This window comes from Tachysurus vachellii, chromosome 2 (assembly GCF_030014155.1).
Source record: "Tachysurus vachellii isolate PV-2020 chromosome 2, HZAU_Pvac_v1, whole genome shotgun sequence".
Taxonomy (NCBI): domain Eukaryota; kingdom Metazoa; phylum Chordata; class Actinopteri; order Siluriformes; family Bagridae; genus Tachysurus; species Tachysurus vachellii.
Window position 1 is genome coordinate 24,128,974 of NC_083461.1, and position 21,295 is coordinate 24,150,268.

A 21,295-nucleotide genomic window follows, 5' to 3' on the forward strand; every position below is an offset into this window, starting at 1 on the left:
TCTTGAGTTATTGACATTTTAGTAAAACTGGCTCCTCACAGTCCAAACGTTTTGGGGCCCCTTAAGGACCCTGAATCAAAATTTCGACTTTTTTTTCGATAATTATTGACATTGAGACTCCAGAGAATATTACGGCACTGGATTGGTCTCGATCAGGCGAAAAACCTAGGACTAGGTCGCAAAAAAGTAGGTTTCAGACAAAATGCACTATAGCAAAGAAATTTAATGGCGGAAATGAAATCGGAGATATACATTTTTTAAGTAATGAGCCAAGGATTCCAATGATATAAAGCACTTGAGATTTGGACATACGGTTTAGGAGTTATGGGCACAAACGCGTTGAGGGGCGCTGAAGCGCCCCAAATTGGCCGATTCTGCTGAGTCCTTGGCCCTGAGTAACTGTGACCAGTACTACCATCTGACCAAGTTTGAGCTCTCTAGGCCTTACAGTTTGGGCTGCACGACCGTTTCTAGGGCGGAATAATAATAATAATAATAATAATAATAATAATAATAATAATAATAATAATAATAATAATAAAAATCCTAACAAAAACAATAGGTTTCCAGCGCTTCGCGCTTGAACCCTAACAATAATAATAATAATTAAAGCTGCAAGCAGCATTTCCCGGGTGCAAGCGTTTAAGGCCTTTAGTGAGTTTAAGGCCTTAAAGGATTTTCACATACACAAAGTGACCCGCAAGTTACAGAGGGTGCCACAATATATGTCATGTCATGCTACATATGTCATGCTACAGAGGGTGCCACAATATATGTCATGTGAAGTACTCACCCGTCCAGTTTTCCCTAAAATAAACAAAGTCATATCCATAAAGCGAAGAAACACAAGCACCCAGATGCAGAACGAGTGACCCGCAAGTCATTTCCTGAAGAAAATGTGAATGTGCTTGCACGTGCCAAATTCCCCTCATCGTGCTGAGTGTTTTGATGATTATGTCACATGTCCATGTTGTACTAACTTTTAGATTTCGCTAATTTTGGGGGCTGGGCTACACGTGACGTCATCAGAATACCCTCGAGAATCAGAATCTTTCTCAGAATCAGAATCTTTGCACAAAATTGGGTTTTTGGACTGTTGGTGGCGCTAGAGGGCTTTTTTTTAAAAATGGCTGTTTTTAGTGATTTTTCCGTTATAGCACCACCAAGTGGCCAATCGCTGCGGTTTTTGAAGCGCCCCAAATTGTCCGATTCCGCTGAGATTTTGGCCCTGAGTAACTGTGACCAGTACTACCATCTGACCAAGTTTGAGCTCTCTAGGCCTTACGGTTTGGGCTGCACGACCGTTTCTAGGGCGGAATAATAATAATAATAATAAAAATCCTAACAAAAACAATAGGTTTCCAGCGCTTCACGCTTGAACCCTAATAATTATTAATTTCTGTTATACCATGTTGTCTTTTTGTCATAATACTGCCATCTATACTCATCTTACCGTATATTACTATAAATGGGGGACAGTAGATTGTACAGACTTTTAGTTATTATAATAGTTCTGTATTTATTAGCACGAAAGTAAACCTTCACTCTGTAAAATTGATTTGCACATAGACGAACTTGGATCCTGATTGAAATAAAGAGCCTAGTTGTAAAGATTTATAAAGCATTAATATTTTATATAAAACAAAAAGATAAATAAGGCATATTGTGTTTGTGTTTCCATTGTGTACATACGAAAGGCATATTTATGCTATGCGTTGCTTATGAAGAATTTTTAATAAAGTAACTTTTACATTTAAAGTCATGTCACGTTGTTGATATTTATGGATATTTACCGATACCAAGGAGTGTGAGGTGTTGATTAGTAATAGATTCTTTAAGATAAGATTTATGACTGAGATTGATCATGTTTGTCTGAGAAACACAAGAGTATTGATTATTTGGTCAGTAGGTAGCACTGTTTTTAGTATCCAGTCAAGGTGATGGCAATAAACTAAAGTCAGTTACTGTAAATTATGAATAGGTATAAATAAGTATGTACATATTTATATAGATAGAATTATATAGGTATAAATAAGTTATTGAGCTATAGTTAAACAAGGATTTGTATATAATGAGAGGGTGTAAAGAAGTGTAATGCAATGTAAACATGTCAATAATATATGACAAAGTGCGACAGAATGTCAGTATCAAATTATCAAAGTTAATCAAATTATTATGATTATTATTATTGTGGAATTATTATTGAAAATAATAAAAATTAAAGCTGCAAGCAGCATTTCCCGGGTTCAAGCGTTTAAGGCCTTTAGGGAGTTTAAGGCCTTAAAGGATTTTCACATACACAAAGTGACCCGCAAGTTACAGAGGGTGGCACCCGCTCCTAACCTAGTGTCTCTAATACAGAAAAGCTTACCAACGTGTTGCACAAGATATGTCATGTGAAGTACTCACCTGTCCAGTTTTCCCTAAAATAAACAAAGTCATATCGGTACATACTTGGCAATAAAGACCCTTCTGATTCTGATTCTGATTCTGAGACTTTGCCTAACGAGTCAGCACAAAATTGGGTTTTTGGACTGCTGGTGGCCTTTTTTTTAAAAAGGGCTGTTTTTAGTGATTTTTCCGTTATAGCGCCACCAAGTGGTTTTTGAACTGTGACCTCAGTTTGACCTCTTTCACATACAGTATGTCCCAAGTTTGGTGTTGATAGCTCATTTAGTTCTTGAGTTATTGACATTTTAGTAAAACTGGCTCCTCACAGTCCAAACGTTTTGGGGCCCCTTAAGGACCCTGAATCAAAATTTCGACTTTTTTTTCGATAATTATTGACATTGAGACTCCAGAGAATATTACGGCACTGGATTGGTCTCGATCAGGCGAAAAACCTAGGACTAGGTCGCAAAAAAGTAGGTTTCAGACAAAATGCACTATAGCAAAGAAATTTAATGGCGGAAATGAAATCGGAGATATACATTTTTTAAGTAATGAGCCAAGGATTCCAATGATATAAAGCACTTGAGATTTGGACATACGGTTTAGGAGTTATGGGCACAAACGCGTTGAGGGGCGCTGAAGCGCCCCAAATTGGCCGATTCTGCTGAGTCCTTGGCCCTGAGTAACTGTGACCAGTACTACCATCTGACCAAGTTTGAGCTCTCTAGGCCTTACAGTTTGGGCTGCACGACCGTTTCTAGGGCGGAATAATAATAATAATAATAATAATAATAATAATAATAATAATAATAATAATAATAATAATAAAAATCCTAACAAAAACAATAGGTTTCCAGCGCTTCGCGCTTGAACCCTAACAATAATAATAATAATTAAAGCTGCAAGCAGCATTTCCCGGGTGCAAGCGTTTAAGGCCTTTAGTGAGTTTAAGGCCTTAAAGGATTTTCACATACACAAAGTGACCCGCAAGTTACAGAGGGTGCCACAATATATGTCATGTCATGCTACATATGTCATGCTACAGAGGGTGCCACAATATATGTCATGTGAAGTACTCACCCGTCCAGTTTTCCCTAAAATAAACAAAGTCATATCCATAAAGCGAAGAAACACAAGCACCCAGATGCAGAACGAGTGACCCGCAAGTCATTTCCTGAAGAAAATGTGAATGTGCTTGCACGTGCCAAATTCCCCTCATCGTGCTGAGTGTTTTGATGATTATGTCACATGTCCATGTTGTACTAACTTTTAGATTTCGCTAATTTTGGGGGCTGGGCTACACGTGACGTCATCAGAATACCCTCGAGAATCAGAATCTTTCTCAGAATCAGAATCTTTGCACAAAATTGGGTTTTTGGACTGTTGGTGGCGCTAGAGGGCTTTTTTTTAAAAATGGCTGTTTTTAGTGATTTTTCCGTTATAGCACCACCAAGTGGCCAATCGCTGCGGTTTTTGAAGCACCCCAAATTGTCCGATTCCGCTGAGATTTTGGCCCTGAGTAACTGTGACCAGTACTACCATCTGACCAAGTTTGAGCTCTCTAGGCCTTACGGTTTGGGCTGCACGACCGTTTCTAGGGCGGAATAATAATAATAATAATAAAAATCCTAACAAAAACAATAGGTTTCCAGCGCTTCACGCTTGAACCCTAATAATTATTAATTTCTGTTATACCATGTTGTCTTTTTGTCATAATACTGCCATCTATACTCATCTTACCGTATATTACTATAAATGGGGGACAGTAGATTGTACAGACTTTTAGTTATTATAATAGTTCTGTATTTATTAGCACGAAAGTAAACCTTCACTCTGTAAAATTGATTTGCACATAGACGAACTTGGATCCTGATTGAAATAAAGAGCCTAGTTGTAAAGATTTATAAAGCATTAATATTTTATATAAAACAAAAAGATAAATAAGGCATATTGTGTTTGTGTTTCCATTGTGTACATACGAAAGGCATATTTATGCTATGCGTTGCTTATGAAGAATTTTTAATAAAGTAACTTTTACATTTAAAGTCATGTCACGTTGTTGATATTTATGGATATTTACCGATACCAAGGAGTGTGAGGTGTTGATTAGTAATAGATTCTTTAAGATAAGATTTATGACTGAGATTGATCATGTTTGTCTGAGAAACACAAGAGTATTGATTATTTGGTCAGTAGGTAGCACTGTTTTTAGTATCCAGTCAAGGTGATGGCAATAAACTAAAGTCAGTTACTGTAAATTATGAATAGGTATAAATAAGTATGTACATATTTATATAGATAGAATTATATAGGTATAAATAAGTTATTGAGCTATAGTTAAACAAGGATTTGTATATAATGAGAGGGTGTAAAGAAGTGTAATGCAATGTAAACATGTCAATAATATATGACAAAGTGCGACAGAATGTCAGTATCAAATTATCAAAGTTAATCAAATTATTATGATTATTATTATTGTGGAATTATTATTGAAAATAATAAAAATTAAAGCTGCAAGCAGCATTTCCCGGGTTCAAGCGTTTAAGGCCTTTAGGGAGTTTAAGGCCTTAAAGGATTTTCACATACACAAAGTGACCCGCAAGTTACAGAGGGTGGCACCCGCTCCTAACCTAGTGTCTCTAATACAGAAAAGCTTACCAACGTGTTGCACAAGATATGTCATGTGAAGTACTCACCTGTCCAGTTTTCCCTAAAATAAACAAAGTCATATCGGTACATACTTGGCAATAAAGACCCTTCTGATTCTGATTCTGATTCTGAGACTTTGCCTAACGAGTCAGCACAAAATTGGGTTTTTGGACTGCTGGTGGCCTTTTTTTTAAAAAGGGCTGTTTTTAGTGATTTTTCCGTTATAGCGCCACCAAGTGGTTTTTGAACTGTGACCTCAGTTTGACCTCTTTCACATACAGTATGTCCCAAGTTTGGTGTTGATAGCTCATTTAGTTCTTGAGTTATTGACATTTTAGTAAAACTGGCTCCTCACAGTCCAAACGTTTTGGGGCCCCTTAAGGACCCTGAATCAAAATTTCGACTTTTTTTTCGATAATTATTGACATTGAGACTCCAGAGAATATTACGGCACTGGATTGGTCTCGATCAGGCGAAAAACCTAGGACTAGGTCGCAAAAAAGTAGGTTTCAGACAAAATGCACTATAGCAAAGAAATTTAATGGCGGAAATGAAATCGGAGATATACATTTTTTAAGTAATGAGCCAAGGATTCCAATGATATAAAGCACTTGAGATTTGGACATACGGTTTAGGAGTTATGGGCACAAACGCGTTGAGGGGCGCTGAAGCGCCCCAAATTGGCCGATTCTGCTGAGTCCTTGGCCCTGAGTAACTGTGACCAGTACTACCATCTGACCAAGTTTGAGCTCTCTAGGCCTTACAGTTTGGGCTGCACGACCGTTTCTAGGGCGGAATAATAATAATAATAATAATAATAATAATAATAATAATAATAATAATAATAATAATAATAAAAATCCTAACAAAAACAATAGGTTTCCAGCGCTTCGCGCTTGAACCCTAACAATAATAATAATAATTAAAGCTGCAAGCAGCATTTCCCGGGTGCAAGCGTTTAAGGCCTTTAGTGAGTTTAAGGCCTTAAAGGATTTTCACATACACAAAGTGACCCGCAAGTTACAGAGGGTGCCACAATATATGTCATGTCATGCTACATATGTCATGCTACAGAGGGTGCCACAATATATGTCATGTGAAGTACTCACCCGTCCAGTTTTCCCTAAAATAAACAAAGTCATATCCATAAAGCGAAGAAACACAAGCACCCAGATGCAGAACGAGTGACCCGCAAGTCATTTCCTGAAGAAAATGTGAATGTGCTTGCACGTGCCAAATTCCCCTCATCGTGCTGAGTGTTTTGATGATTATGTCACATGTCCATGTTGTACTAACTTTTAGATTTCGCTAATTTTGGGGGCGGGGCTACACGTGACGTCAGTTCCCCTCATCGTGCTGAGTGTTTTGATATATGACATGTCCATGTTGTGCTAACTTTTTGATTTCGCTAATTTTGGGGGCTGGGCTACACGTGACGTCATCAGAATACCCTCGAGAATCAGAATCTTTCTCAGAATCAGAATCTTTGCACAAAATTGGGTTTTTGGACTGTTGGTGGCGCTAGAGGGCTTTTTTTTAAAAATGGCTGTTTTTAGTGATTTTTCCGTTATAGCACCACCAAGTGGCCAATCGCTGCGGTTTTTGAAGCACCCCAAATTGTCCGATTCCGCTGAGATTTTGGCCCTGAGTAACTGTGACCAGTACTACCATCTGACCAAGTTTGAGCTCTCTAGGCCTTACGGTTTGGGCTGCACGACCGTTTCTAGGGCGGAATAATAATAATAATAATAAAAATCCTAACAAAAACAATAGGTTTCCAGCGCTTCACGCTTGAACCCTAATAATTATTAATTTCTGTTATACCATGTTGTCTTTTTGTCATAATACTGCCATCTATACTCATCTTACCGTATATTACTATAAATGGGGGACAGTAGATTGTACAGACTTTTAGTTATTATAATAGTTCTGTATTTATTAGCACGAAAGTAAACCTTCACTCTGTAAAATTGATTTGCACATAGACGAACTTGGATCCTGATTGAAATAAAGAGCCTAGTTGTAAAGATTTATAAAGCATTAATATTTTATATAAAACAAAAAGATAAATAAGGCATATTGTGTTTGTGTTTCCATTGTGTACATACGAAAGGCATATTTATGCTATGCGTTGCTTATGAAGAATTTTTAATAAAGTAACTTTTACATTTAAAGTCATGTCACGTTGTTGATATTTATGGATATTTACCGATACCAAGGAGTGTGAGGTGTTGATTAGTAATAGATTCTTTAAGATAAGATTTATGACTGAGATTGATCATGTTTGTCTGAGAAACACAAGAGTATTGATTATTTGGTCAGTAGGTAGCACTGTTTTTAGTATCCAGTCAAGGTGATGGCAATAAACTAAAGTCAGTTACTGTAAATTATGAATAGGTATAAATAAGTATGTACATATTTATATAGATAGAATTATATAGGTATAAATAAGTTATTGAGCTATAGTTAAACAAGGATTTGTATATAATGAGAGGGTGTAAAGAAGTGTAATGCAATGTAAACATGTCAATAATATATGACAAAGTGCGACAGAATGTCAGTATCAAATTATCAAAGTTAATCAAATTATTATGATTATTATTATTGTGGAATTATTATTGAAAATAATAAAAATTAAAGCTGCAAGCAGCATTTCCCGGGTTCAAGCGTTTAAGGCCTTTAGGGAGTTTAAGGCCTTAAAGGATTTTCACATACACAAAGTGACCCGCAAGTTACAGAGGGTGGCACCCGCTCCTAACCTAGTGTCTCTAATACAGAAAAGCTTACCAACGTGTTGCACAAGATATGTCATGTGAAGTACTCACCTGTCCAGTTTTCCCTAAAATAAACAAAGTCATATCGGTACATACTTGGCAATAAAGACCCTTCTGATTCTGATTCTGATTCTGAGACTTTGCCTAACGAGTCAGCACAAAATTGGGTTTTTGGACTGCTGGTGGCCTTTTTTTTAAAAAGGGCTGTTTTTAGTGATTTTTCCGTTATAGCGCCACCAAGTGGTTTTTGAACTGTGACCTCAGTTTGACCTCTTTCACATACAGTATGTCCCAAGTTTGGTGTTGATAGCTCATTTAGTTCTTGAGTTATTGACATTTTAGTAAAACTGGCTCCTCACAGTCCAAACGTTTTGGGGCCCCTTAAGGACCCTGAATCAAAATTTCGACTTTTTTTTCGATAATTATTGACATTGAGACTCCAGAGAATATTACGGCACTGGATTGGTCTCGATCAGGCGAAAAACCTAGGACTAGGTCGCAAAAAAGTAGGTTTCAGACAAAATGCACTATAGCAAAGAAATTTAATGGCGGAAATGAAATCGGAGATATACATTTTTTAAGTAATGAGCCAAGGATTCCAATGATATAAAGCACTTGAGATTTGGACATACGGTTTAGGAGTTATGGGCACAAACGCGTTGAGGGGCGCTGAAGCGCCCCAAATTGGCCGATTCTGCTGAGTCCTTGGCCCTGAGTAACTGTGACCAGTACTACCATCTGACCAAGTTTGAGCTCTCTAGGCCTTACAGTTTGGGCTGCACGACCGTTTCTAGGGCGGAATAATAATAATAATAATAATAATAATAATAATAATAATAATAATAATAAAAATCCTAACAAAAACAATAGGTTTCCAGCGCTTCGCGCTTGAACCCTAACAATAATAATAATAATTAAAGCTGCAAGCAGCATTTCCCGGGTGCAAGCGTTTAAGGCCTTTAGTGAGTTTAAGGCCTTAAAGGATTTTCACATACACAAAGTGACCCGCAAGTTACAGAGGGTGCCACAATATATGTCATGTCATGCTACATATGTCATGCTACAGAGGGTGCCACAATATATGTCATGTGAAGTACTCACCCGTCCAGTTTTCCCTAAAATAAACAAAGTCATATCCATAAAGCGAAGAAACACAAGCACCCAGATGCAGAACGAGTGACCCGCAAGTCATTTCCTGAAGAAAATGTGAATGTGCTTGCACGTGCCAAATTCCCCTCATCGTGCTGAGTGTTTTGATGATTATGTCACATGTCCATGTTGTACTAACTTTTAGATTTCGCTAATTTTGGGGGCGGGGCTACACGTGACGTCAGTTCCCCTCATCGTGCTGAGTGTTTTGATATATGACATGTCCATGTTGTGCTAACTTTTTGATTTCGCTAATTTTGGGGGCTGGGCTACACGTGACGTCATCAGAATACCCTCGAGAATCAGAATCTTTCTCAGAATCAGAATCTTTGCACAAAATTGGGTTTTTGGACTGTTGGTGGCGCTAGAGGGCTTTTTTTTAAAAATGGCTGTTTTTAGTGATTTTTCCGTTATAGCACCACCAAGTGGCCAATCGCTGCGGTTTTTGAAGCACCCCAAATTGTCCGATTCCGCTGAGATTTTGGCCCTGAGTAACTGTGACCAGTACTACCATCTGACCAAGTTTGAGCTCTCTAGGCCTTACGGTTTGGGCTGCACGACCGTTTCTAGGGCGGAATAATAATAATAATAATAAAAATCCTAACAAAAACAATAGGTTTCCAGCGCTTCACGCTTGAACCCTAATAATTAAAGCTGCAAGCAGCATTTCCCGGGTTCAAGCGTTTAAAGCCTTTAGGGAGTTTAAGGCCTAAAAGGATAATGAAGATTGACAGGAGATGTCCAATGGTAGGGATCTGAAAAGATAGATAGTGGAGCAAAGAGAGAGAGAGAGAGAACAAGAACAAACAATCGCCACGGTTTTTGAACTGTGACCTCAGTTTGACCTCTTTCACATGTGTACCAGGTTTGGTGTTGATAGCTCATTTAATTCTTGAGTTATTGACATTTTAGTAAAACTGGCTCCTCACAGTCCAAACTTTTTGGGGCCCCTTAAGGACCCTGAATCAAAATTTCGACTTTTTTTTGAAAATTATTGTCTTTGAGACTCCAGAGAATATTACTGCACTGGATTGGTCTTGATCAGGCGAAAAACCTAGGACTAGTTAGCAAAAGTAAGTTTCGGATAAAATGCGCGATAGCGAAAAAATTTAAGGCCTTTAAAGTTTAAGGCCTTTGGATAGATACAATAAAGAAGTGTAATGCAATGTAAACATGTCAATAATATATGACATAAAGTGTGACAGAATGTCAGTATCAAATTATCAAAGTTAATCAAATTATTATGATTATTATTATTGTGGAATTATTATTGAAAATAATAAAAATTAAAGCTGCAAGCAGCATTTCCCGGGTTCAAGCGTTTAAGGCCTTTAGGGAGTTTAAGGCCTTAAAGGATTTTCACATACACAAAGTGACCCGCAAGTTACAGAGGGTGGCACCCGCTCCTAACCTAGTGTCTCTAATACAGAAAAGCTTACCAACGTGTTGCACAATATATGTCATGTGAAGTACTCACCTGTCCAGTTTTCCCTAAAATAAACAAAGTCATATCGGTACATACTTGGCAATAAAGACCCTTCTGATTCTGATTCTGATTCTGAGACTTTGCCTTACGAGTCAGCACAAAATTGGGTTTTTGGACTGCTGGTGGCCTTTTTTTTAAAAAGGGCTGTTTTTAGTGATTTTTCCGTTATAGCGCCACCAAGTGGTTTTTGAACTGTGACCTCAGTTTGACCTCTTTCACATACAGTATGTCCCAAGTTTGGTGTTGATAGCTCATTTAGTTCTTGAGTTATTGACATTTTAGTAAAACTGGCTCCTCACAGTCCGAACGTTTTGGGGCCCCTTAAGGACCCTGAATCAAAATTTCGACTTTTTTTTCGATAATTATTGACATTGAGACTCCAGAGAATATTACTGCACTGGATTGGTCTCGATCAGGCGAAAAACCTAGGACTAGGTCGCAAAAGTAGGTTTCAGACAAAATGCACTATAGCAAAGAAATTTAATGGCGGAAATGAAATCGGAGATATACATTTTTTAAGTAATGAGCCAAGGATTCCAATGATATAAAGCACTTGAGATTTGGACATACGGTTTAGGAGTTATGGGCACAAACGCGTTGAGGGGCGCTGAAGCGCCCCAAATTGGCCGATTCTGCTGAGTCCTTGGCCCTGAGTAACTGTGACCAGTACTACCATCTGACCAAGTTTGAGCTCTCTAGGCCTTACAGTTTGGGCTGCACGACCGTTTCTAGGGCGGAATAATAATAATAATAATAATAATAATAATAATAATAATAATAATAAAAATCCTAACAAAAACAATAGGTTTCCAGCGCTTCGCGCTTGAACCCTAATAATTAAAGCTGCAAGCAGCATTTCCCGGGTTCAAGCGTTTAAGGCCTTTAGGGAGTTTAAGGCCTAAAAGGATAATGAAGATTGACAGGAGATGTCCAATGGTAGGGATCTGAAAAGATAGATAGTGGAGCAAAGAGAGAGAGAGAGAGAACAAGAACAAACAATCGCCACGGTTTTTGAACTGTGACCTCAGTTTGACCTCTTTCACATGTGTACCAGGTTTGGTGTTGATAGCTCATTTAGTTCTTGAGTTATTGACATTTTAGTAAAACTGGCTCCTCACAGTCCAAACGTTTTGGGGCCCCTTAAGGACCCTGAATCAAAATTTCGAAGTTTTTTGAAAATTTTTTGAAATTTTTTTTCGAAGATTGTTGACATTGAGACTCCAGAGAATATTACTGCACTGGATTGGTCTCGATCAGGCGAAAAACCTAGGACTAGTTAGCAAAAGTAGGTTTCGGATAAAATGCGCGATAGCGAAAAAATTTAATGGCGGAAATGAAGAACTTAATGGCGGAAGTGAGAACTGTGACCTCAGTTTGACCTCTTTCACATGTGTCCCAAGTTTGGTGTTGATAGCTCATTTAATTCTTGAGTCATTGACATTTTAGTAAAACTGGCTCCTCACAGTCCAAACTTTTTGGGGCCTCTTAAGGACCCTGAATCAAAATTTCGACTTTTTTTTCAAAAATTATTGTCTTTGAGACTCCAGAGAATATTACTGCACTGGATTGGTCTTGATCAGGTGAAAAACCTAGGACTAGTTAGCAAAAGTAGGTTTCGGATAAAATGCGCGATAGCGAAAAAATTTAATGGCAGAACTGAAATTGGAGATATACGTTTTTTAAGTCATGAGCCAAGGATTCCAATGATATAAAGCACTTGAGATTTGGACATAGGGGTTTTAGGGGTTAGTGCCCCAAATTGTCCGATTCTGCTGAGATTTTGGCCCTGAGTAACTGTGACCAGTACTACCATCTGACCAAGTTTGAGCTCTCTAGGCCTTACGGTTTGGGCTGCACGACCGTTTCTAGGGCGGAATAATAATAATAATAATAATAATAATAATAATAATAATAATCCTAACAAAAACAATAGGTTTCCAGCGCTTCGCGCTTGAACCCTAATAATAATAATAAAAATCCTAACAAAAACAATAGGTTTCCAGCGCTTCGCGCTTGAACCCTAATAATAATAATAATAATAATAATAATAATAATAATAATAATAATAATTAAAGCTGCAAGCAGCATTTCCCGGGTTCAAGCGTTTAAGGCCTTTAGGGAGTTTAAGGCCTTAAAGGATTTTCACATACACAAAGTGACAAATAAACAAAGTCATATCGGTGAGTCTACAATCCTCGTGCGAAGCAAAACGAAGTATGAAAACATACTTGCCAATAAAGACCATTCTGATTCTGATTCTGAGACTTTGCCTTACGAGTCAGCACAAAATTGGGTTTTTGGACCTATGGGCACAAACAGATTGTCCGATTCCGCTGGGATTTTGGCCCTGAGTAACTGTGACCAGTACTACCATCTGACCAAGTTTGAGCTCTCTAGGCCTTACGGTTTGGGCTGCACGATCATTTGTAGGGCGGAATAATAATAATAATAATAATAATAATAATAATCCTAACAAAAACAATAGGTTTCCAGCGCTTCACGCTTGAACCCTAATAATAAAAATCCTAACAAAAACAATAGGTTTCCAGCGCTTCGCGCTTGAACCCTAATGAGGGACAAAATGCTTTGTAAATGCCCATTAACCCCATAGTACCGTCGAAGGTAATGCGCGTGCGTGTAAGTCGGCAGCGGATTGGTCCGTTACCCAGTAAGTGGGCGGGCACATTACATTTGAAAATAGCTGTTGTCTCTGGTGGTACGCGCGTACAATAGAAATCCCTTCTCCCTAAAAAAAAAACAAAAAACCTCTCATGTTATAAACCAATAACATTAATTATTTTAACCGGTTTCGCGCAGGAGCGTTTACAAGCGTCGGGAAACGTAGTGTTCGAGACAATTGGTAAGTTTGTGTGTACGTACAAACGTCCAGCAGGAAGCTTAGCCAGTTAGCTTAGCATAAACGATTAGCATTAAAGCTAACACGATGAACCGAGGTCTAAAACTCCTGTGGTATCGGACATGGAGTCATTAGATTAGAAACGTGCTATCTTACATTACTCTGTTAATAATGAGTTAATCTGCTAAAACTGAAGATTGCAACTGTTGTTAACTGTAACTAGTTGTTAACTAGCTGTTTTAGGTCGCTAACTAACTGGTGTAATAATGCGCTACTTCACTTTATTGCCTTATTCAGAACTGCACTACCTCACTTTTTATTGCCTCTGTTACGAACTGTACCTCATCTTTATTTTGTTTTGTTGCTTTTATTTTTTTTGCTCTTATTTTTTATTCTATTTTATTTTTTACTTTACTGTATGACATTTAGTGTGGACGACAAAGTAAGAATTTCATTGTGCAGGGAAACATGCTTTCTGTCTGTGCATATGACAATAAACACTTTGAACTTAAATCGCTGCCATGTTTGTGTATCTCCGTTAGAAATGGCACAGCGTGTTGCCCTGAATGACGCCGTTGGGTCCAAACGGACCGCCCGGGTTCGAGTAGCGGTTCGGCTGCGGCCCTACATGGACAAACAAGATGAGAAAGGTGAAGGACCCTGTGTCCGAGGGCTTGGACCTCAAACTCTGGATCTTGTCAACTGGAGAAACGCCACTGAGACTCTGCAGTATCAGTTAGTTTGGACGTTTTACTTACTATCCAACGTTGTCATTACCTGATAAACCTAGTCTCACTGCAGATCGTCACATAGTCACGAAATGTAATCTATTGATTCGTGTTCGTGGACACGAATTTCCCTTTTTTTTACGTGTCACTCAGCACGACTTTCGATCTAATGTATTTCAATAGGAAGCATCTTTTGTGTCTGCACCAGGTTTTTCTTTCTGCCACTCAAGCATTGTTTTTGATCATTTGTTATTCATTTTAAAACTTTAAGCACTACATTACTCAGCATTTAACCAGAAGATTTTATCCTTGTTTTTAATGCTTTATATTCTGTAGGGTACTAACCATTGTGCTATGGTTTCTTTTCTGAGAAAAGCCATTGGTTAGTCGTGGCCTAATGGTTAGAGAGTTTGACTCCTAACCCTAAGGTTGTGGGTTCGAGTCTTGGGCCGGCAATACCACGACTGAGGTGCCGTTGAGCAAGGTACCGAATCCCCTTTCAGCTGCTCCCTGGGCGCCGCAGCGTAAATGGCTGCCCACTGTCCGAGTGTGTTCACTGCTGTGTGTGTGCACTTTGGATGGGTTAAATGCAGAGAACGAATTCTGAGTATGGGTCACCGTACTTAGCTGTATGTCATGTCACTTCACTTCACTTTCCCATCTATTTGGTGTGTCAAATCAGACAGTAAACTAAATACTACTACTAGTTTATCTACCTTTTCTGTGTTGAATACGTAAACTACATGACGACCCATCGCCGTTTCTCTTTTAATGATCTCCTCATCTTTTTTTCAACACATAAACACGAAAGTGTGCTTGATCATTCAACAATACGATGTCATGACCATCCGATTTATTTGATTCTCAAATCTGACCATTACATTCAAGTAACATTACCTGGGAAGTGGTTTGAGCGCAATGAAGGAGAATTCGCGATTAAATTTTCAATAGATTAAATTTTCGTGACTAACGAACTGCCATGAGACTGGGTTGTACCTAAAGCATCTTAACAGGTCTGGGTCTGTGTGTGTAGGCCCTGATTTGGTAGCTGGTGCTGAGATCAGGTTTCTCTCTCTCTTAACTCATCCACTGGCTCTTAATGTACCTGCTGGAGACGGTCGAGGAGAAAACATTTGTAATCCGTCTTTCCTGTTTGTCTGGTGTTTTAATGTTGACGATCTGGATTTATTTGGTGTTCGCTTTAAGATCTTGTACTTTTGTGTAGGTTTGATGTGTTCCATGGAGAGCAGACAACTCAACAGGAAGTCTTCTTGTCTTCAGTGAAGTCCATTATTCCTCACATTCTTAATGGTCAGAATGCTAGCGTCTTTGCTTACGGACCCACCGGAGCTGGTAAGATTATATGGATTTGTTACTGAAAAGTTGCTTTTTTTTATAACTGTTTTTCTTCCCCTTATTTTCCTTCCCTTTTCCCGTTACTCAAAACCTAGGAAAATTTTCATTTCAAAACATAGTACACCCAATATTTGAAATCTGCTTTAAACAGAAAAGATAGATAGATAGATAGATAGATAGATAGAACGGGGCATAGAAGCCTTTATTATTGCCCCATATACATTACAGCACAGTGGAATTCTTTTCTTCACATACCCCAACTGAGGAGGTTGGGGTCAGAGTGCAGGGGCAGCTATGATACAGCACCCCTGGAGCAAGGAGGGTTGAGCAGTGGCATAGTCTACTTTTCCTTTCGAATATAAGCCATGGATGTGTGACTTGGATTTCCAAAAAAAAAAAACAAATGAATAAACATCATGAAAATGAAGACATCGTGGGCTAAAAACAAGGAGGCATTTTTGGATAGATGCGCTCCTTAGCATAGATTTACATGTATACGGAAGTGTGACTGGATGTTTGCATGGGTAGAAAGTGTAACCAGAGTTATCACAAGCTCATGCTTACCTGCTCCATACTTCCAATTATAATCCTACTGTAATTTCGGTAGCCGAAGTCGTTATACAAGCACCGTCTAAAGAAATTCTTTCTTTCTTTCTTTCTTTTATGCAGTTTTTTGTTCATATTATTTTGAGTCTCTGTAAATTTTCTAGCTCTTTACTGTACCAGATAATTAAGGGCAATATATTGCTCATTTTTCCTGTAGGAAAGACCCACACGATGCTGGGCAGTCAGGAGCAGCCAGGTGTGATCCCCAGAGCTGTTCGTGAGGTTTTCCAACTGGTGCGCACTCAAGTGAAGGACCAGGATGAATGGGAGTTCTCTGTGGGCATGTCGTATCTAGAAATCTACAATGAAAAGGTAATACTCTGATATTATGGCTTTCTTCATCTTTCTCACCACACATGTCACAAAATCTTACTCATGCCCACATAGTTTGGTACCCATGTAGTTTGTTTTCTGGTGATCTGTAGTCAGTCTAGTTTCCCACAATCTAAAAAGAAAACTGAAAACTCAAATGAAGTAGTGTTTCTTTGCACTGATGGCATTTTGTTTTCACTTTAATTTGCAAACTTGAAAGTGTGAGCCGGTTTAAATTGTATATAACGTTGTTCGCTATCAGTTTAATTATTTGTGATTTGATCTGCCGTTTGTTCTGTGCTCGCAGGTTTTGGACCTTTTGTCCCCCAGCTCTCAGGATCTTCCGATCCGTGAAGACAAGGATAAAAACATCATCATTCCAGGCTTGACACACACGTCCCTCTCGTCTTTTTCTGATTTTCACACCCACTTTGTGCCAGCCAGTCTGAATCGCACCACAGCCTCTACCAAACTCAACCAGCGCTCCAGCCGCAGTCACGCCATCCTCCTCATCAAGGTACCGTCATTGGTGCTGCCCCCCCCCGTAGCTGCATGCTCCTTTTTACTCAAAGCATCTTAACAGGTTGTGGTCTCTGTGTGGTAGACCATGATTTGGTAGCTGGTGCTAAAAGCAATGTTCTCCCTAAAAAAAAAAAACTCCCCTGGCTTTTTTGTGCCTGCTGTGGAAACCTTAGGGTGAAAACATGATGTCTAATCTGGTAACCAGGTCCTTCTCTATATGATAATGCCCATCTTGCTCTTCTTCACTTGTGTCTCAGGTGGTAAAATGTCAGCGTGTTCCTCCTCACCGCCAGCAGACAGGGAAGCTATATCTCGTGGATCTCGCTGGCTCTGAGGACAACCGGCGCACAGGAAACCAGGGCATCCGCTTGAAAGAGAGCGGTGCCATAAACTTGTCTCTCTTCACGCTCAGCAAGGTTGTGGACTGTCTAAACACAGGGACTGGGGGGCGTGTGCCCTACAGGGATAGCAAGCTCACTCGTCTTTTACAGGACTCACTGGGTGGTTCAGCTCATTCAGTCATGATCACAAACATTGCCCCGGAATACAAGTACTATTTCGATACCTTCACCGCCCTCAACTTTGCCGCCAAATCCAAGCAAATCGTCAACAAGCCGTTTGTCAGAGAGACGGTCATGGCCCCGACGAATGGTGAGCGTTATTCAAAGCTCTAGGTTCGGTTTGTTTATCTGGTCAAATGCATTTATTCAGTAGGGATGTGGATTAATTTGTTTCAGCAGCAGGAAAGAGGTCCAGAGAGGAGCAAGAAGCTGGGGGATCAGGAGAACCCCAGAATAAGAAGCTGAAGGATGGCAAGAAAGAGGAACAGACGTCGCCGCCACTCACACACCCTCACAGGTATGTTGTCTAGATCAGTTTGGGTTTAAGGGCCATCACCAGTACTGAGCATGCAGTGAAATGTGCAGATATTGTAACAACTAATAGGGGCAGTGGTGACTCGGTAGTTAAGGCTCCGGGTTGTTGATTGGAGGATCAGGGTTCAAGCTGTTGGGTCCTTGAGAAAGGCCCTTAACTCTCTCTGCTGCAATGGTGCTGTATCATGGCTGACTCTGTGCTCTGACCCCAACCTGCAAAGTTGGGATATTCAAAGAGAGAATTTCACTGTTATGTAATGTATATGTGATGAAAAATAAAGGCTTCTAGTGTGTTCTAACTACCATTAAAACAGAGTGACTAAGAAATGTTTTAGGATCCCAGGAATCAGTTTTATTAGAGAGTCAACAGAACATTTTAATGGGAGGATAAAAACCTTCTTTCTTGTTCCCAGACATGTAAAACCTTTTTAACGACCTGAAAGAGAGCGTTCCATAATTCATGTTCCAAAATTGTTTAGTTTTGGACGCTTATCTGAAGCACATCAGATAAACCATCATTGTCTTCAATGTGTAAAAACACTTCTGTACTGTTAGAGAAATGTGGCTGTACACAGAAAGCACTTTTAACAGGTCCTGGCCTTGTGCAGTAGGCCATGATTTGGTAGCTGGTGCTTAAAACAATGTATCCTCTTAGTGAAAAATCAGAGTTTCTTTGTACCTCTTGGTTCATTGTTGGGGAAGACATGTTTCTGTGTCCATCAATTTGTAATGATTTTTGCATTAAAAGGTTTGGATGAAACTGTTAGAAATAAGTCATAGCAGCTTAGCATAGTGATGATGGCATTTCTTCTGACTTTCTCGTCTTTCAGCCCAGGGGATTCCTCAGTATTGGACAGACTTATGGCTCTGGAGAAAATGATGTTGGGCACCCCAGAGAGAGAGAGACTCAAGCTGCTCAAAACTGTTGCCCAGTCCCGCAAAGAGATACAGGTTCCTGAATACTAAATATTCCTTTATGAATTATAGTCAGTCTGATGTAGCTCTGGTTCTGTATTACACAAAAGTGCTTTCCTCTGTTTCCATAAAGAGATTGAAGGAGAAACAAAAGGAGCTGGAGGAGAAGGCCGAGATGTTGGACAAACTAACGGGAGGCCAGAACGGTCTGAAAGACGAAAGGGACACGGCAAGTAGCTTATCTCTCTTCAAAACAGATCTGCTGCCCCTCCAGCGCAAACAGTCCGTTTCAGCGAGACCCAAGAAACAACAGGCAATTGTCACCCCATTACAGGGTAAGATCTACAGGTAGGGGTGAGAGGGAATGTATATATTCAGAATACATAATATTCTGTAATGTAGAACAGTATTTTTAGTACTGGGGTGGGTTGTGGGATACGCAGAAGGTGCTGACAATGTTGCACATGCATGATGGCACGATAGGCGATCAACACGCAATCTATATAAATCAGTTCTTTGGCAGTAGGTTGCTATTTGTGCGTATCCTTTATATGCCTTTTTTTGTTGTATGCCCAGTGTCCGTTCAGCCCTTGCAGGATTGTGCTGTGGTCTGCAAGACTTCTCGAACTGTCAGCAAGAAGAATAAACACAAGACTGAGGCAAGTTAAGTTCCATCAATTAAAGTGATTCTGATTAAAAGCACTTAAAAGGCAGCCGTTAAATCAAGCCATAGCATTCTGCTGAGAACCTCGGGTTATAAAGTGCTGCCAAAGAAACAGACATAACGTTGAAATGTACCAATTAGGAGAGCGGTATAATAGAATATCGAAGGCACTGAATGAACTATGGAACACTTTCAAAACCACCAAGTGGAGGACAACCTTCCAATGTTGATGAGAGTATAAGGAGAAAATTTATCGGGGAGGCTCCAAAGAGGCCAACAGAAACACTGAACGACTTACAGGATTTTTTGAAATGCAGCCATTCTGAACTGTGTGGTAAGGGGGCAAGACCAATGCCGTTAGGGTTAGTAAAATAACTAAATATGCAAGCCTGTCTGAATTATGAGAAGAGATGCCATTCAGTCGTCCCAAACCATGTGGGAAATGTGTTCGATCTGACGAGACAAAGGTTGAAATTTTTGGCTTTAATTCTTAAAGGTACATTCTGCGCAAAAGCAAAACAGAGCATCATTCAAGGAACACCATACAGACAGTGAAGCATGGTGGTGGTAGCATTATGCTTTGGGGTCTCTTCCCTTCACCTCAGATTGTTCAGCGGCACTTGTCAAGATGGATGGGAAAACGAATAGCTCCAAATACCAAGACATTTTGGCACAAAACCTTCTGTCCTCTAGAATTTCACAAGTAAGTGTAGATGTGTTCAACAATAGAACAGAACTTAGCAAGAGAACACTTAATTTGTAGGCAAGAAAAACGCTCACAACCGTTGCTGTGTCACGTACACGAACGTGTCACGAACATAGAATACAGAAATGCTGAATTGGCAAGACACTGAAAAGGATTATCAAATAAAACAAGAGGAGGCAGACTTTTTCTCACCTAAAAATTGTCAGATCTTATACAGAAGGTTAACACCTCTAGAAGTAAATGCCTGAGAATAAAGCCTGAAATCCTAAAGTTTTCAGTGTAGTGTTTACTTTACTTTGCTTTACTGCTGAATCACTTAAAAACCCACCATCAACCCGGATGGACTTGCTACAATAGACCATAACCATTTAAGAGCCTGACTTTGAATAACGATATTGCGACATTTCTAAAGACACATGCTCTCCTAGGCTTGTGTGATTATTAACCGTTAGAATTAATAATCAGTGATTTTGCATAATCACGATTTCTTCAACATTTCTTTCTCCAGATCTCGGAGGGTAAGGAGAACAGCGGTCTGGAACCAGCCTGTGACGAAGAGGCAAACTGGGAGTCAAGGTTGGACTCGTCATTATTAAACCAGTCCAAGAAAAAGATTCTCCAGACGCTCAACTCAGGCTCGCTCAAAGAGCTGAAGAGTCTGCAACTCATTGGGGACAAGAAGGCCAAACTCATCCTGGGCTGGAGGGAAATCAATGGAGACTTCACACAGGTTAGAGATTAAAAAAAAGCTATGGGTTAACATCAGTAGTTTGAAACATGAGCTTTTTCAGTGTTGATATTCACTCGGTTTTAAATGTCCTCTTATCAGGTGGAAGATTTAAAGAAAATCGAAGGCATTACAGAGAAACGTTTTTCGTCTTTTATTAAGGTAAGACTACACAAAACAGTAAATAAATCAGTGCACTGGTGTATTTCATGTTTGTTAAATTTTAATATTTTATTTATTTCTCCACAGGCCAACATTCTAAGTGCGATGGGGAAGTGAACGAGGGCGGGCGAGCGAACGGGGTGAATGCCGACAAAGTGCTGCGGATTGAGACACCACTTGTGAAGATTTTTTTGTTGTTTTTTTATCATGAATATCTGTACATATATTTTTTTAACTTTTTTTTTTTTTTTTTTACATTTTTTGTGATGTTTCATTTAAGGCTTGTATTTAAGTGTCACTATATATTTACGGCGTGATTTAATGGAGTACTAAACATGCTTCTTAATAAAAGCTGCTGCAGAGCCTCGCTGCACTTGTCAGTTTTATTTGTTCTTCGTGGTCTCACTTATTACGAT

General features: G+C 39.3%; 1 protein-coding gene across 2 annotated transcripts; it reads left to right on the plus strand.

Annotated features, from left to right (window-relative positions):
- The first annotated feature begins 13,158 nt into the window (after positions 1-13,158).
- On the plus strand, positions 13,159-21,204 carry kif22 (kinesin family member 22). Of its 2 annotated transcripts, none has more exons than XM_060863938.1 (13): positions 13,159-13,309; positions 13,849-14,041; positions 15,260-15,387; positions 16,154-16,308; positions 16,616-16,825; positions 17,088-17,481; positions 17,571-17,688; positions 18,536-18,656; positions 18,754-18,955; positions 19,197-19,279; positions 20,499-20,720; positions 20,820-20,879; positions 20,967-21,204. In XM_060863938.1, the coding sequence occupies exons 2-13, from the start codon at positions 13,851-13,853 to the stop codon at positions 20,994-20,996; spliced, it is 1,914 nt and encodes a 637-aa protein (XP_060719921.1). In that variant the 5' UTR covers positions 13,159-13,309; positions 13,849-13,850; the 3' UTR covers positions 20,997-21,204. The 2 variants fall into 2 exon arrangements, with proteins under 2 accessions (XP_060719921.1, XP_060719920.1); XM_060863937.1 differs by having other exon boundaries at positions 17,568-17,688; positions 20,967-21,198.
- The last annotated feature ends 91 nt before the right edge of the window (positions 21,205-21,295 follow it).